Source organism: Monosiga brevicollis, genomic scaffold (genome assembly GCF_000002865.3).
Source record: "Monosiga brevicollis MX1 MONBRscaffold_14 genomic scaffold, whole genome shotgun sequence".
Lineage (NCBI taxonomy): Eukaryota > Choanoflagellata > Craspedida > Salpingoecidae > Monosiga > Monosiga brevicollis.
Window position 1 is genome coordinate 363783 of NW_001865051.1, and position 17124 is coordinate 380906.

The 17124-nt window shown below is 55.2% G+C and overlaps 5 protein-coding genes across 5 annotated transcripts; 2 read left to right on the top strand and 3 right to left on the bottom strand.

Annotated features, from left to right (window-relative positions):
• Window positions 1-19: 19 nt before the first annotated feature.
• Window positions 20-1076, bottom strand: MONBRDRAFT_37532 (uncharacterized protein; the record flags this gene model as incomplete). The annotated part of the gene is made up of 3 exons (XM_001746885.1): window positions 634-1076; window positions 277-374; window positions 20-188 (listed from the first exon to the last, which is right to left on the bottom strand). Exons 1-3 carry the CDS (start codon window positions 844-846, stop codon window positions 20-22), a joined length of 480 nt encoding a protein of 159 aa, XP_001746937.1. The 5' UTR covers window positions 847-1076.
• On the bottom strand, window positions 1049-5353 carry MONBRDRAFT_26418 (uncharacterized protein; the record flags this gene model as incomplete). The annotated part of the gene is made up of 12 exons (XM_001746886.1): window positions 1049-1179; window positions 1479-1556; window positions 2199-2496; window positions 2615-2977; window positions 3086-3512; window positions 3533-3849; window positions 4015-4176; window positions 4220-4301; window positions 4431-4586; window positions 4738-4892; window positions 4945-4996; window positions 5226-5353. The coding sequence occupies 12 exons, from the start codon at window positions 5351-5353 to the stop codon at window positions 1049-1051; spliced, it is 2349 nt and encodes a 782-aa protein (XP_001746938.1).
• Window positions 5354-5935: 582 nt separating this feature from the next.
• Window positions 5936-7324, top strand: MONBRDRAFT_26419 (uncharacterized protein; the record flags this gene model as incomplete). The annotated part of the gene is made up of 1 exon (XM_001746770.1): window positions 5936-7324. One exon carries the CDS (start codon window positions 5936-5938, stop codon window positions 7322-7324), a length of 1389 nt encoding a protein of 462 aa, XP_001746822.1.
• A 746-nt stretch (window positions 7325-8070) lies between these two features.
• On the bottom strand, window positions 8071-10494 carry MONBRDRAFT_37533 (uncharacterized protein; the record flags this gene model as incomplete). Its single annotated transcript, XM_001746887.1, has 8 exons — window positions 10455-10494; window positions 9995-10207; window positions 9707-9873; window positions 9449-9597; window positions 9014-9302; window positions 8544-8889; window positions 8295-8436; window positions 8071-8155 (listed from the first exon to the last, which is right to left on the bottom strand). The coding sequence occupies exons 2-8, from the start codon at window positions 10158-10160 to the stop codon at window positions 8071-8073; spliced, it is 1344 nt and encodes a 447-aa protein (XP_001746939.1). The 5' UTR covers window positions 10161-10207; window positions 10455-10494.
• Window positions 10495-11741: 1247 nt separating this feature from the next.
• Window positions 11742-16925, top strand: MONBRDRAFT_9177 (uncharacterized protein; the record flags this gene model as incomplete). Its single annotated transcript, XM_001746771.1, has 7 exons — window positions 11742-11873; window positions 11957-12160; window positions 12290-12370; window positions 13780-13945; window positions 14378-14850; window positions 15076-15214; window positions 15835-16925. 7 exons carry the CDS (start codon window positions 11742-11744, stop codon window positions 16923-16925), a joined length of 2286 nt encoding a protein of 761 aa, XP_001746823.1.
• Window positions 16926-17124: the final 199 nt, after the last annotated feature.

Genomic DNA, 17124 nt, shown 5'->3' on the forward strand with positions numbered 1-17124 from the left:
AAGACCGTGCGGGGGTAGCTTACCCGGTGCGGGAATCCACAGGAAAAGTCATGGACACGCGAAGCGGATTTATGCAGCGGTGGGACATGATCTTGACCTCGAAGGAGTTTGAGTGAGCATCAAAGGAGTACGTATCGACAATGTCACGCACCAAGCCATCGTGTTTTGAGGCCAGCACACCGAGCGTGCTGCAAGGAGAACAAGAAAGCGAGCCAGAGTCCAAGGAAAGACCCCAATCGCAGGGCAGGTCAAGCCAGGCCACGCGTGGAAGCGCACATTGGAGACAAGGAGATCCGAGTGTAGACGACAAGGAGATATGAGAGACCGATACGAAACTCGTCAAAGACGCAAACAGGGAAGGTGTAGGTAAGAAGCTGAGCGGGAGCAAGGGCATGAACCTGAGAAGCCAGCAATCGCCCAGCTCGCCCTGGCGGACATCGGAAAGTCGGGGTCCCTCGGAAGAAAAAAGCTGCCACTACAACAAGGCAGCAAAGAGCGCGAGGGGAGAAGAGCAAATTAAGAATGGTCATCACGCCATTCAGGAAAAGTACATAGGTGGTGTGCGTGCGTGCGTGCGTGCGTGCGTGCGTGCGTGCGTGCGTGTGACCCAGTTCTGGCAGCGGCTGGACTGACCCCGGGGAAGAGTTCGCTGGCGTTCTTCCAGACGTGTCGAGGCGCAAGTTGGCGTTGAAGGGCTAGCTCCTGCTCTGAGTTGCCTCTGAAATTTTGACTGTCGAGAAGGAACGCGTGATCATCGACATGCTCTTGGTCAAGATCCTCATCACCGCTGCCAGCCAGCCCATACTGGGACATGAGCGGGACCAGATCCTCCGCATCCGCAGCCATGTCGCCGGCGCCCACTTTTTCACGACAAAGGCCGAGTCGGGACACGCCCTGCTCTCCCTTCACCAAGCGCCAGTTCCAGCATACACAGTTCCGCCATACACAAGCACCCTCTTTTTTATTCCCCGCCCCCCACACACACCGCCTCCCGCAAGCGAATGCGCGACCGAGCGCGACCCCGTCAACCAGACAGCAGCACAACCCCTCAGCGTCTCGAGTTTGACAGAGAGCGAGAGCGAGAGAGAGAGAGAGCGAGAGAGAGAAAAAACGAGAGAGTGTGAGTCACACTGAGAGAAAATAAACAAAGAAAGAAACAAAGCGAGAGAGACAAAGTGACTGCAATGAGAGGGTGACGCAAGTGGCGTCATGTAGAAAATGGGTCACGAAGACAAGCCAGTGGAAGTTGACGTTTCGTTCACAATCCCTAATGTATCTTATGTTAGAAGATGTAGAAGAAACTTGAGAAGATGTAGACCAGAGACGTTACCGTGTGCTACATGTTCACACCCACCACACATTTTGCAATGCTGAAAACATGCTGCTTGACTTGATGGTTGATGTAGTTTTCAACGAGACCATAACGTTATTTTATGCAGTTATACATTAGGTATTTGTAGCTGGGTGAGCAGTCTTACCAGCGTGCAACTGTGCCTTACCAAAAGCGCACAGAGGTGGCGACGTCATGGGCAGGTTCACGTCATCACCGCGACCCGCTGTTATCTATCGGGGGAGGAGCGTGCGTCCGGAGTTTCCTACCCAACAACACACTGACTGGGTTGGCTCGCAGCACACAGCACGCGGCGGCACACGGCACACGCGTCTGGCAGGCGGCCGAGGATGGGTGTGGTGTAACTCCATACGTCTTTGAATGGGATTGACCGCTCGTCAACCCAGAGGTGGGTCTCGCGCATCCCATGACCCGTCGCGATTCAAGAAGAGGACATGAAAGTCAGCTTCTGTTCGTGTGCCAAACGCGATGGATGGCTCAGATCAATTATGAGACAACCCTGAACAGCGCTTCTCGCCCCCCAATGCACAAACGCGCCCGCATGCGTGGACGGCGTTCTGTAATCTATCTACCTACCACTCTGGCAAGAAAGGAGAGAGAGAGAGAAAAAAAAAAGAAAAAAAAGACAAAAGACAAAAAGCGCATGCCAAAATTGCTAACATGTAAAGTAAAAATACAAATCAACGCACAAACTCACAAGGCTGACGAGCCCAAACTTGCCTCTCAACACCGCCCCTGCCCCTGTCCTTGGCATACAAGCACACTCGCGTGCCCATCTGGCAGTAGGCGATTCACAACAACACACAACAACCGGCATGGGCCAGGCGCTTGGCCTCCTCAAGCGCACCTGGGATACGAAGCGGATGGTGGATGCTCGACTGTCGCGGATGTGCAAACGCCGGCAAACTTAACCCCATGCTGTTCACCACTCCAAAGGTAAAGCGGAAATCAATCCGTGCTGCCTGCTCGGCCACCATGTTCGAGTATGCCACCAAGAATTGCATGGTAATGGGCGGCAGCGTCGCCTCCACCATCAAAATCTCTGCATGCCGGCTGGACACATAATTGCTCGACTCTTCCACCTCTATCCGAACCCGAAAAAAGTCTTCCAGTGCTCGGTTTTCAGCCGCGAACCACGTGCCATACTGCGCCAACCCCAGCAATCCCGTAGTACGTGAGCACGGTCATTTTGGGTTTGAAGGCCATATGATCATCAAAGGGCAATGCCTCACGATCGCCCGCGCCATTCCAAGCTCGCCGTACCTTGTATACGGCCATGCCGTTCCGGAAGGACTCGGTGTTGCGATTGCTGCATTCGCCCCGCTGTCGGCAGGTTGTGGCCAACGCCCACCCAACATCGCGGGGAGCAAGCTCGTGCATTCGCACAGTCATGTCGCCATTGGCAAAAAATGCCGCTGTAAGTGGCCGCGGGGATGATCGTGCGTAGCCGTTGAAAGAGATGGGCAAGACCACATAGCGACAAGTCGGCTTGAGCATGCGCACTTGACTGGACGTGGGCGAATGCACTACCGCCACCTTGGGCCGAGACGCGATGAACAAGGATCCGTTTACAAAATCCTTTAGCTCATGCTCCCGGTCCAGCTCAACAATAATCACGCACATGTCCTGGATACCACCACCGTGCACAGTCACCCCACCATCCAACGTCAATCACGTCAAAGATATCACCGTGCGCATGCATTCGACAAGGGGCAGCGCTGGAAGATGACATACCTGAGGAATGTCGTTGTTCTGTCGGCCACGCAAGCTGCTTTGCACCAATCCGATTTCGAATCGAGTAATCTCTTGCGCAGGCTCCACCACATACGCACAGTGGTAGCTGCAGGGGTTGTGCGTGAACAAACCCTCGCGGCGGATTTCGTACAAGTCCAGCAGAACCTTGCATACATCCACGTTGTGGAAATAGCGCAAAAAGTCTTGATACGACATCCAGAAAAACCCCTGTCCTTGTCGGTTGGGCTGGCATTGCTCGCGCACTTTTGCCAAACCCGGCCGGCGCCACATGGGGTCGGCGTCCCGATAAAGACCGTTCCATTGGCTCGCACCCAGAGGGTTGTGAATGCACAGGAGTTGCAGCTGTGCCGGTCCTGCCTGCGTGGCCACTAGAAATGTTTCCACCGCCACAATCGAATAGGCATGCCTGTGCAAGAAAAGACAGACCGTGCCAACGGATGCATGAGTGAATGTAAGGCGCAGAGTCGGGCCTTGACGAAGCGCCGCACGTACGCCACTTCTAAACCTCGTGCCACGGCGGGGTCGGCCACTTCCTCGTTGCCTCGATCAGCGATGCTCGCCCCCATGACGTATCCCGCATCGTGATATGAGGAAAGCCGGAGCCAGAGCATATCCTGCCGGTTGTCGTCACCAGATCCCGCACCAGCCGGTGCTGAGGCCCCAGGCCCACCCGGGTTGGGGCTTGGTGTGGCTCGATTAGATGACGCGGCCTGCTCCTCCATGACGTTTTGCCCTTCCTCCTCCTGAGCACCGGGCACCAACAGCTTGTGAGCACCGAGGGGAAAATAAATAGGCACGGTTACTACTCGGGAGAAATCATGTATCGTCTGAATGCGTTGATGGTGTTTATGGCCCGTTCAAGAGCGACTGCCGCTTCGTCTCGATCGATAACCGACATGGGTCCCTACCGATGATACGGAATGTTCCGATGGTTGCGCCGCGTACATGCGAAGCCGGTAGGATTCGCAGGGGAAGCCAGTCAGACAAGAGAACCCTTCTGCAATGACACCCGAATCCAAGTCCCTGTAGCTCCCAAACATTGTGGCCTGCCAACGAGCAGTGAGGCGAGTCTACAGGATCACGGACACCCAAGTGGTCATTTGCACAACAAACCATAGCCTTTTCGATGAGAGGTGCCCATGCATAACCAGTTTGCGTGGCTCCGGTCGCGACGCTGCGCGCATAGCAAAGCGAGCTACAACATCCAAGATTAGCTGTGGTCAGGAGCCTGTTGCACCAGGAGGAACCGTGCAATTCTTATATTTGAGAAGGGCCTCCTCCTTTGATCCCCGCGGCAATGCTGTCCCTATGCATTGGAACGTACCCGCCGGCAACCGGAAATGTGGGAGTGATGGGCACACGGTCGCTGTTGCCGTTGTACCACAGGCGCACTGAATATGTATCCGTGGCAGCATCATAGTCACTCTCGTCCACGATACGTTTGATCAAAGCCGGCTTGGAGGCAATCACAGCCAAGGCGCTGTTGGCAAGACACATCGTACCACAATGTTACCCCGCGAAGAGACACACGCAAAGGAACCCCCGAAGAGCAAGTGAGGAGGAAGAACAGTTGCGCTCAGTCAAACTCCAGCGTTGCAGGACGACCAATCAAGTGAGAACACAAGACTGACCTGACAAACCAGCAGTTCCCAAGGGCGCCCTGTTTGACTTGACTGGTGTGCGGACCCTCGGGGCCAAAGAGTGCAGTCTGGCAAGTTGTAAAATCAGAGTACAGGCGTAGGGCGCGTGAGATTTGAGATGAAAAAGCGGAGATGTAGACAGGCACCTGATGGTGAGGCATGCTGGCTTGGCGGCGTCACAAGCGTGCTTGGACAGACCTGAGGAAAGACGTCTTTGATGTGGCGCCAAGCTCGCTTGTCATCCAATGCCCTAAAAGACAAGGCACAATCATTATGAGCCAGCGCTGGGCCACTCGGTATGGCTCCGCTTACGCAACGGACTTCACGGCTCAACTAACGGATCACAGACGCAAGCCTGTGGTGCCATCACACCAGACACGCGCATCGAGGTGAGAACCATGCTATCGTTGGCGCCAGCAGGTTGAGCGAGTGCCTGCGACTCATGAGCGAAAGGATGCAAGACCATGCAGGGCACGCACCGCTCCGTCGCCGTGTAAGTTGCATTTGCTTCTGGGTCGTTGACGCGGCGGCAAAGGTAATATGGCCGGCACAGGGTTGGTCCCGTGCAGCGGAGCATGATCTTCATCCTCAGTTTCACTGCCCGCATCAGCGCGTGGAGCCAGCAAGGGCTGGTCCTCGTTCGAGGCCATGGTAACGCTTGGCACAGCTGCTAAAACGTCCAACACCTGCCCTGCCGCTGTGAAAAACGTGAATCAGCAGCCCTGCTAGCCCGGCCAAACGTCTAAGCAGCAAACGCCGGCATTGACCCACCACCCGCCCGCCTGCCCTGTCTCTGACCCCAACGCCCCTGCCCTCGAGTTTGAGTTGTCTTGCGTCCCCTTTTCGATCCAAAGAAATAAAAAAAAATCAAAAAAATGAAGGTTATTGAATCTTTTTGAACAACAAAGCAAATTTTATCTGCAATAAGTAACACTAGAGAATCATTGAACTCTTCATTAATCTTCATTTTAAGACCAACATCTCTACTTCGTCAGTCGATTTTGTTGTTGTTTGAGACAGAGAGAGGACACACACACACACACACACACACACACACACAACTTCAGTGTGTGAGAGAGAGAGCGGCGGTCATGTCGGGACTGCTGGCACACCCACCTCGTGCAGAGGAGGTCGTGCCTTCATGCTGAAGAAGGAATATAAGTGGCAGAGGATACTCGGGCCACACGGTATGGTTGTTCGTTGGGGCTGGCGCCATGGCCTGGCCTGGCTGTGCGTGGCAGCCGTGGTCACCTTTGTGCAACAACACGCCCCGATGCAGCCAGAGCCAGGCCTTCTTGGCTCACGACCTGGCAACATCACAGTCAGTCTCGATTGTGGAAACTTGTCGGCCCCAGCACGATTGCCCTGTGTAGCGTTGGTGCCCGGCTTGGACGTGCATGCAACCTGGAACCACCTGCGCGCTTGGCCTTTGGATTTTCGCGGCGTGACGGCCTCAAGCCACTCGGAGCTCCTATATCGCCGCAGCCCTGACGCAGCTCCCTGCAATTTGCCTGGTCAAGATCTGGTGCGTTGCACGCAAGCCCCAGCATCCCCAGAGTGCCAGCACAGCTTGAAGCAACACTGTCCTCAACAACCCCACAAGGATACAGCCTACCTCTACTTCTCCACTCCGCTTTCAGATGCTGCTCTGCGCGATGAGCATCAGCTCGGCCTGCCACCAAGATGGCACCACCTCTTGCAGCACCTACCCCCTGTGCTCAATCAAACTGTTCCCGATTTGCGAGCTCAAGACAAAAGTGATTTGCGCCGGCGCATCCCTCGGGCCCAGCCCCTAGAAGCTCGCAACCTCTGGATTGGTTCGGCTCAGGTCGCAGCCAAGCTGCATTATGACACCTCACACAACTTGTACCTTCAGTTGGCAGGCTGTAAGAGCTTTTGGCTCTGGCCTCCGACCACCATTGGCACGGTCTGGCCCGTCTATCCGGCCCTACACGAGCACAACCGCCAGGTTGCTGTTCCCTGGACACCGCCATCAGGCGCGGAGACTTTGCATGCCGACTCAGCCGCCACAGCCTCGACACCCTTGCATGTGACACTCGAACCAGGACAAGCGTTGCTCCTGCCTGCCTACTGGTTGCATTACGTGCGTGCGGAGACGGCATCTGTGAGCGTCAATAGCTGGGTCGAAGCGCCCAGTGTGGTCCTCCTCAACGAGCTCTTGGCCAACCTGCTCCCCTTTGCCAGTCGCCATTGGCCTCGAGACCAGATGGCCATCGCCATTCAGCGCTACGTCCCAGCAGTCGTGTCAGCCCTCCTGCCAACAGTCGAAGCACAGCGTGCTTGGAGCCAGGCCCACCTTGTCCAAGCGCCGAGTTTGGATGCTGGACAATCAGCCACTTGTTCCAGCTCTCGGGCCCGTGGATTGGACACTTTGATCGAGCCGTACGTTCGCGACGTCGTTGCTACCTTTCAAGCCATGCCTGCCGAGGAGCAACCCATCCTGCTCAGCGTGTGGACCCAGGCCCTGGCCAGTCTGGTTGCCCCAATGAACGAGCAGGTCTCGTTCTTGACCCAATGCTGTGGCCTAGCAGCTGAAGAATTCGCGCCAGCCCCATGATTCACGTCGCCTCTTGATCTACATTTCGCTGCCGGGCTGTGATGGCAATGCTTTGCACACCTATTCTGCATGTGTTGCGTTTCTCATTGTCGATTGAAAGGCTGCGCCGTTTCCATGTGGCTGGCTTCACGACCAGGCAACTCAAAAGGGTCAAAAGGCCACCAAAGTCACCCAGCAACTCGAAGGAGCAGACCAAACTCCGCCAAAGCTTTCGTAATTCGGACAGCGCTCACTAACATGTGGTCGATGTAGAGTCGCAAAATGGGGCTCTGGAGGCCTTGGTCCGAAGGGGAAAAAAAAAACGATCAAGCGAAATAAAATCAAGACACATAAAGTATCAGGAAAAGAGAGCAGACCAGGCATGGGGTCATGAGACCGGTGCATCATGCAGACAATTCACAAACTGCTCAAAGACACTGCGCACTCTGCTCTGTTCAAGCGTCAATCTGCACAGGGAACGACGTAAACAGAGATTGGGCCTAAACAGATTTCATACGACGCAGTGTGAGATTTCATCCCATGGCAAGCGGCAGAAAAGGAAGATGGCGGCCGTGACCATGGTTGTGGCCCTAACCTGAACCACAGCCTCCAAGCCTTCGCCCATGTAGGATACAAGGGGCGAGATTTCCACGGCTTCGGCCTGCCCAAGCTTTTCAAGAGGCATCTGCGGCGACAAGCTTTTAGTGAAGGTAACCCGCCATTCACCGCAATCACCGCTAGCACATGTCAAAGGAAGCCAACCGTCATCAATCACTACATACCTCTTGACCACCGACCACAAACTTGGCCCCTGCTGCCGCCAGATAGCGGCGATGCAAGTTGAAAAGATCGCTGCAAGCAAAATCACAGAGGAGAGGTTGGTAAAAATAATACGAAGGTTGCTGAGTGAGTGGCGACTTCCATGGGTAGCACAAGAGCATGGATGGCGGGCAAGCCCACGGAAGATTCGGAGCGAGGCGCTGTAACTCACCGACAGCATGTCTCGGCAGTGCCACTTTCTGCTCCACTGGCGTTCTTGAGGGGCGAGAAGGCGGCTTCGCGCGTCACTTCCAAGATGGCCAGCTTGTCCGCAAAGCGGAAAACGTCAAACACAAACTTTTCCAGCTTGATGCCTATCAAGCGACACCAGCGGCAGGCAAGGGTTCGTCACCCAGAGCACAACCCAAGCAAGGGAACGCATAACACGGTGGCAGACTTCAGTCCCGCTCCCATCACAAACCGTTGTTGCTGGTAGGCGTCTCGGGCACGCCCTCCTCGTTGGCCACTGGAATTTTCTTGTGTGCAACATGGTAGGGCAGTTCGTCGTACCGCTTGCTGCAGATTTCAAGAAAGTCACGGGTAAAGTAGTGATTGCAAATGTTTCCGGCAGCATAGGTGAGTGCGCCATCCGCGTTGCGGAGGTGGGCCGTCTTCTCGGAAATCTCAGAGTACTCGACCACTTGGTGCTTGCCGTTGACTTGGCACACAACGCCAACCTTCTCCTCGGGCGAGGCCTTGGGCACGACGAGTGCACCTGCTGGCGCGTTGATGGACATACAAAAGCCAATGAAGACTGGGTTGGCCACCTGTTGCGGTGAAATTGCGATTGCAAAACGGAGGGCTGGTGAGAGGAGTCACGGGCATTGACGTGGCCAAAATGGCAACACCCGTCAGACTGCTGGGTCGGTGCGTCTACGGACAGAAACCTACCTTGACCAAGACGTTGTCCACGCAGTAGACGTGAACGTGTTCAATTTTGCGGGCCGCCATGTCGGCAAGGGCGCCAAAGTCCTTCAGCGCACGGTAGAGGCCGCCATTACCATCCGGGTTACGGGCCAGCGAGTTCTTGGTACCCAACATCAGCTTGCCCTCGGGTGTCAAGGAGGGGATGACGTTTTGCTTGAAAAAGAAGATGTTGGCCTTGTCCAATCCAAAATAGTGATGGGACTCAAAGTAGCTGCGTGTCTTTTCCAGCGTGGCGTCGCTCGTCATAATGTACCTGTTATCCATGGCATAGGCATCGGCAAAGGTTGTGATCAGAACACAACCACGGTACGAAGCATGCGGTTGCGACCCCAATCAACAACAAGACACCGGGCAAGGGAGACGAGGGAAAGAGGGAAAGAAGCAGGGGAGGGGCCGCACCATGGAATGACGGGCTGGCCTCCAAATTGAGCGGCAGCCAGGGCTTGCAGGCGGACCAGGCGCTCGGCCTGCAGCTGATACAAGGTCTTGCCCGAAGGCAGACCGAGGGGAAACATGCCCTTGGGGTCTTTGCTACCGAGTCGGGTGCCCTGGTGGGGCGGGGAAGAGGAATGAGGGGCCTCGCGAGTCAAGCTTGCGTCAAACACGCTGGGAAAGCACGACGGGGGATGGGTCGAGACTGGTTGTGGGCGCTCTCACCTGACCACCAGCAAGCAGGAGGGCAGCGACAGTGCCCTTGGCAATGGCAGCAAGACCGGCTTGGAACCATTCACGCATCTGATCTGAGGGAGGAAAAGAGTCGGCGTGGCCAATGGATTCGGCCGGGGGCGGCTGCATGAAGTCGTCCAATTTGCCCATGGAGGCGGCTGCGGGTGGGCCGGGTGTGCCAGAGCCAGTGGACACGCTCGAATCAGCTCGCATGGATCGCCAGGGGACAAAGGGACCATGTGTCAAATGGGCTATGGGCGCGGCTGGGAGGCTACGTACCGCTCATGGCAGTGTCAAACTCTGATTTGACCTGATCAAAGTTGACCGAGGCCAGGTCATTGGCCAGTTCGGCGCGCTCTTGATCATTCAGACGATCCCAGAACTGCAGAACGTGATCTTGACCATGTGTCTGCAAAGAAGTAATCAGTTCATCGTAGTTTGCCATGTTGCTGGACGACAGGCAAGTCAAGCCAAAGCGATGGGACTTGCACGCTACACCAAGCAGGTTATCCAGTCCGTCAGTGAGCAAGGCCGAAGAAGACAAGCACAACCAAACCCACACAGGCAGCCGCGAACACCCAAAATACTGTGCAGCCCCTGTCCCATGTGCTGGTCCCTTCCCTCTCTGCAAACCTCGACCGCCACACGGGCAACCAGATCAACCCCCGTCCTCCGCCCCCCGCCCCCCGAATCCGTGCTCACGCAAACGCGTCATGCCGCTGCCAATACCAATACCGACCTCGATCACACAGAAAAGCGAAAGTGAGCGAAACAGAGAGAGAGATGAGAGAGAAGTGAGAGAGAGAAGCACAGAGAGACAGAGAGAGAAAGACAAAGGCAAGAGAGGGAGAGAGAGAGAGAGAGAGAGAGAGAGAGAGAGAGAGAGAGAGAGAGAGAGAGAGAGAGAGAGAGAGAGAGAGAGATTGCAAAACAGTTTGATTGTTGCCAGTCAACGTGTAACCCAAAAAACCCAACAACCCAAAGGCAATTGATGTTTATTTTGAAGATGGTATGTTAAGATTGTTGTTTCTCACGATCCTGAGAAACGGTCTCAAACGGTTCATTTGTCAGATAAAATTGGGCTGCGAGGGGGGGTCACCGGGGAAAAGCGAGAGACGGGCCGGGATGTGCTGCTGTCCCTGCTGCCGCAACCAGTGACCACCGCCACCACCGTCACTACGATTTGGGCAGACGCATGTACGTGTCCCTGTGGTTTGCTGTCGTGCACATGTCTCTGTGGTGGGCTATAGGTCATAGGCCGTCTTGAACAGGGAATAGAATTTTAGGCTGCACGCCGTCACATCGTGTGAGCTTGGTCTGGTCCGGGCGGCTTGTCAGACACCATGAGTGCGCCTGACACGCCGGTTGCCGCCTCGGCCGTTGGCGCGACTGCCAAGAGCTCAACCGGTTCAAAGATGGTCTTTCATCGCTCAACTCTATACCTCATTGCCAACTCGGCCGACGATGCCTGGGTCCAAGACTGCCGTGAGGTTTGTTTTGACCCTGCCATCACCTCGAGCCTTGCGTTTGACCCCAGCCTTTTCTTCGGCTCATGAGCACACTTCTTGCGCCAATAGAATACGCTTCATCCGAGTCACAAGGTGGTCGTTGTGTTGGCCCACACTGTGACGCCAGCTTGGTTGCAAACGCTCGAGTGCAGCAAGCCTGTGTTTGTGGTTGAGAACGATCGCGTCACCAACTTTGAGATCCTCGAAGCCGCCCTGCTTGCCAACTCGGCCAAACACGTGCAACGGTTCGGATGCCTTGACCCTGGTCACGCCTGTAGACGTCCAGTCAAGTTCGGTGTTTGCTAGCCCTTACTGCACGATGCTCACACCCTGATTATGATAGGCTCGTCGTTGGTCACATGGCGCTGCGCCATGCCATCTTGAGTGGCACCAAGGTCGGCTGGCACACCCTCGCCGCCCGCTCGCCCGTAGTTGACTTTCTCGAGCCTTCTTGCCACACGCCTTGTCTTATGGATTCTATTTTGATTTGATCCTTGAATCCACCCACCGATTGGATGATGGCGCAGCAAGTCTTGGCCCCAGCATCTCGCCATCCCCTGCTGAGTCTGTGTTTGCTCAACAGCAGCATTGCAGCCTCTGGCTTGACGCGACAAGAGCAGCAGGATGCTGCCCGTATCGTTCGAATGATGGTGCGTTTTGTACGCACTTGAATCCCCTGCCCTTACTCCCACGTGTCATGATTCTTTGCCTGTTGTGTTCCTGGCACTGGCAGGGCGGCTCCTTTGCCAAATCCCTTCTCAAGACTACCACCCATCTCATTGTGGGACGCAACATCACGCCGATCGAGGGCTGTACCGTGTCTATCAAGCAACAAAAGGCCATTGAGCACGGGATTCGAATGATGAGTCCAGAATGGCTTGATGCCGTGCACCGTCTCGGCCAGCAAAAAGTGCTTGACATTCATGACTCAACCTGGGTGAGCCAACAACCCCTGCAAACTCTTCCCTTAGCGGGTTTCATTCCTCCCCACCCCCCCCCCCTCTCTTTTTTGTCGCCCCCTGATTCATGATGCCTCCCCCGATACTGCTTGTGGTTACATGGACAGGGCAATTATCGACTAAAGCCGTTTCAAGACTGCTTCATCTGCTTCACCTCCGTACCTATTCAGATGCGAGATGAACTGCGGGTAAGACCAGGCGTCCGCTTTTTCTTTTTTTCTTTTTTTCTTGCACAGGTGTAATGACCTCCCCTCCAAATGCTACCACTTTTGCTGTGCGCTAGGAATTGATTGAGCGCGGCGGTGGCGAATGCTCACGAGACCTGAGCCGCAAGTGTACACACCTCGTGGCGCCAAGCCAATCAGGGAACAAATATGCCCACGCCATCAAGTCGGTTTGCCCTCCTTGACTAAACTGCCTGCTCTTGCCATGCGTTGCCGTCCGTAAGGGCCACTTTACGCTGCTTCCTCATCTTGAAGCTGCTCCGAATATGTGGTGGGAACAGGTGGAACATCATCACCGTGCTGCCGGAATGGGTCGAGGCCTGCTTTGAGGCCCATGTTCGCCTGCCTGAAAAGCTTTACCAGGTGGGAGGGAGTGGCCCCACGTGCAAGGAGCACAACAGCTTGTTCTCGCCTTGTCAGAGCCACGGCCAGCTCATCCCCTTTGCATGCTGTGCCTGAGTAGGTTCCTCGCCGAAACGCTCCAACGCCTGCCGACATTGAGCTCCGCGAACGCCTGCAGGCGTCTCCAAATCCCGTCCTCAAAGGCGTCACCATCTACTTTCATGACCTCGCGGGTCCGTTTGTCATGCAGCTTGACACTCGCGACTCGAGACTGATGCCTTGGCCTTGATTCAGGGCCTTGCATGTTAACCCCCATCCACGCTCCTCGTGATCCCATGACGCAGGTGAGCGCAAGGAATTATATCAGCAGCTGACCCTCAAGGCACGAGGGCATCAGCTGGAAGAGCTGAGTCCTAGCGTCACGCACATCATCATTACCAAGGTCAGCTTACCTGTGTAGACTGTGACCGCCCCAACCACTCTGCCTTATCTTTGCTCATTTGTGATCACGGTCTTGCATTTGACACGTCTTGAAGCCTCTTGAGAAGCCCGTATTTGAAAGCTATCAGGCCATTGCGCCGCAAGCCTTTGTCGTCTATCTTGAGTGGCTCTACATTTCTCTGTCCTCGCAACGCCTTGAGAACGTCGAACCGTACGACCTGCCGCTGTCATGATTTTGCTGTGCTTACAATGTCGTCGGCTCTTAAGAGCTCCAGGAAGGGTGCAATCTAACAGCGCGCGTCTCCCCGTTGGCTCAGTCACCGACAAACGTTTGTTGGATCAACGCCCTCCGCAACGCCCACCTCGATTGATACCAGTCAACAAGCCTTTCGGGTTTGTCATTAACCGCCCAACCCGTTTGGTTTAGGCTTGCAACATCTTAATTTTTGATGCATGATCGCTCGCCTTTGATCCATTCAAGGGGAAAAGCACCTTTCTTGACTCATATTTTTTTCTCGCTTGTCTGCTTGTGTTTGGTGATGCTTCTCAGGCATCAAGTTCTCGCGCCTCCAGCTCTGTCTCTGCCCGAGGCCCCACCGGGGCCTCGGCAACTGCGAACATGCTATCAATGTTTGGCCATGGCTCGAATACTACATCGGTGCCCAAGCCCAATCCAGCGCCACACCAAGCGTTATTGCGTGAAGTTTCAGAATCTGATCGCAGAGCTGGCGTGGATGCATCCGAACAACAACGCCGGTACGTCTTTTGAATGCTTCGTGCCCCGTGGTCGAGCCTCAAGCATGTCAATTTCTTCCAACGCGGTCGTTTCTGTCGGCTCTCTTTCTCTCTCTCTCTCTCCCTCTCTTTCTTGTGGCTTGTAGACAGCAAGCCCGTCCCCAGCTGTTTGCTGGATGCTCGTTTGTTTTGGATGCCGACTTGGCTCCGAATTTCAGACACACAGCGAAAACTATGATTCCACTCTGTGGTGGTCGTATCGTGACCGACCCGGCGCACGCCGACTCTGACAGTCAGTCTAGTCGCGACGGGCGCTGCTTTGGTCGTTGTGCTCGAGCGTCTGCCGTGAGCTCAATGCACATATTTCACTCTCACTCCCGTTATTTCTTCCCCTCTCCCTCTCCTCCGCACCCCCCCCCCCCCCTCTCTCTCTCTCTTTCTTTCTGTACATAGCCATCTTAATTGGCCCGGCACTGTCCGCGTCTCGAGGTCTGACTTGGCTTTGGGTGGAGGTGTGCATTCAGGAGGCCCTACTGCTGGACCCCTCGTGCAATCCATGGTTTCGCACCCACCAGCCCTTGCCCATGAACCAGCTTTCTGGCGGCACACTCTTCGTTACCCACGAGGATGACCGTTTTAGTGAGCATGTCGGCCTGGTTTTAGCTGCACAGAGCTGGGCCATTTCCCCAACCGCTAGCAGCGCCGACTTTTTGCTTTGTAGCTCTCAACAGGCACCCCACTACGAGACAAGCGAGCGTGCCATTAGTATGCAGTGGCTGGTGGACTCACTCGAACAACGAACATTGCTTGATCAGTCTGCGTACCACACTATTCCTCTTCGCACCACTCTGCGGCTCGACACTATTACTTCGGCCCAATTGCTCTTGCACCACGGGGTGTCTGTAGCTCACGGTCCGCACTCGGAGGTATCGGAGGCACAACTCTCCACACCCGATCAATTTGCGCGCCGCGTCGCTCGTGCCGTACGTGCTGCCAAAGAGAGGCCTCTCTTACACAACTTGCATCCCTTCTCATGCTGCGTCTCAAGCCTTGGCTGTTCCCTTATTGTTTCCGTTGTGTAATGGGTTTGTTTTGTTTTGGTTTGTCTGTTTTTTTCGAATGGCTGATTCCCTTGTCGTACCACATGCTAGGCCAGTGCGGTGGCTACGCCGCCAATTCCCGCAAAAGACGCCGCTGCTGCTGCCCGTATTTTTCATGGCTGTATCATATCTGCTTCTCGTGAAGCTTTTGCCAGCGGTGATGACCTGCAAGCCCTCGTTGAGAGCGGCGGTATGTGGCACCAAGACCATCGACACAAACTCCCCAAACGCCCTGATAGCCAGACTCACGCCCTGTCGACCTTGTTCTCAACTCATGTGCAGGTGGAACCTATCTGAGGCACTACAGCAGTGGCACTTCAACGCACCTTTTGCATGTTGGCAAGAAGACGAGCGCTGATATGACTGCTCAAATGGACCATGTTCCAATTGTGCACCCCAAATGGCTGGTATGCTGCGCTCGACGCTCGCCACTGGCCACCAACCCTCCCGCGGCATGGTTCTAATCAAAACCGCTCTTGCGACGCCTACCAGCGTGACTCTCTTTCGCAGGCAACTCGTCTGGCAGAGCAGGACTATCCCTCTGTCATCAAGTCCTCGCTCGCCCTGACGACCAAGCGAACCCCCTTGCTGCGCTCTACAAGCTTGCCTACCTCGCCCCCACAGCAGAGAAATCGTGAACCAGCTTCCAGTGGTGCGGATGTTTGCGTCTGCGTGCGCCGTCGTGTTTGTGTTGTTTTGCAATTACTTGTTGCTATATGCGTTCATTCACACATCGGTTGGGTTCAACGCTAGGCCTTGGCACCTCGTCGTCTGCGGCCGCGTCAACCACCCCACTTGCTGCTGTCACAGCACCTACTTCCATGATTGCACCTGCCCACGAGGCGACCAAATCAAGTGTGACGGCCTCCTCTGCAATGGTGGCGCCAACACCCCTGGGACCGCCGCCACCCTCTGGACAAACACTGACGGACACCCAGTTGGATACAACTATAAGCGAAATTGTGGCCATGACCAAGACGGCGGGCCGTTTCTCTCGGTTTGGCTCCAAACGACCCTCGCTGACCCCTCGTAGCGATGACCTGCCGGCCTCCGCCACCGATCCAGCCAATGAACCCGATGATAATGCTGCGCAGTCAACAAGACCGGAACCCGATCATGACTCGGTTGTGGCACCGATGGATGAGCTTCCTGCCAAGCGGGCCAAGCCTGCAAATCTTGCTGAGGCGTTGGCACAGGCTCGCATCACGTATGGCTCGTATGCCTCGCAAGATGAACCTGCTCTGATCGCTAGTCGCACCGCGCCGAATAAGGCGGTGATTTTAAGCACCAGCATCACGGAAGCACAGAAAAAGGCTTTGGTCGGGCTCGCCAAGCGCCTTGGGTTTCGATACGAAACATCGGGAACCTACCACGATGCCTGTACCCACTTACTCGTTGGTACACCATGCCGCAACGAGAAGTACCTGGCAGCCTGTGCCGCCGGCAGATGGGTTTTACATGCAAACGAATACATTGCTGCCTGTGAACAGCTCAATGGACTTGCCTACGAGAAGGACTTTGAGTGGCACTCCCATGAAAGTACATATGCCTTCGAGTCGGCGGTTTGGCGCGAGCGCGTGACCATCCATGGTCGTGAGGGCGGTGCTTTTGGGGGCTGGAAAGTTGTATTAGTGTCGCGCAACCACAGCGCCTTCCGTCGCGTACTGGAGGCGGGCGGTGCGCGTGTTTTGGCCACGAATGAGGACTCGGCGCCCAAATTTCGAGCCGCTCTCCGCATGAATCCTTCCCATGTTTTTGTGGAATTTGACGAACACTTGATGGAATCGTATGCAAGTGATCTTCGACAAGTGTCATGTCTGGTTAACATGGAGTTTGTGGCCGTGCGCTTGGAGAATGCAAATGCAGACCCACGAGATTACCCTGTGCACCTGCCCGCCTGAGGCGCTTGCTGCTGCACTGTGAGAGTACGCAGACTTGAAATTGATCGAACACCCACAAATTGACATCAGATTCATAGATGTGAATTTACATGTTAAAAGAATTTACGGTACGGCTCTATGATATTGCGGCACTCGGCTGTGTGAATGTCGCAAAAATTCAAACCTGAGCCGGCTGCAGTTGACAAACTCCGGCAATATC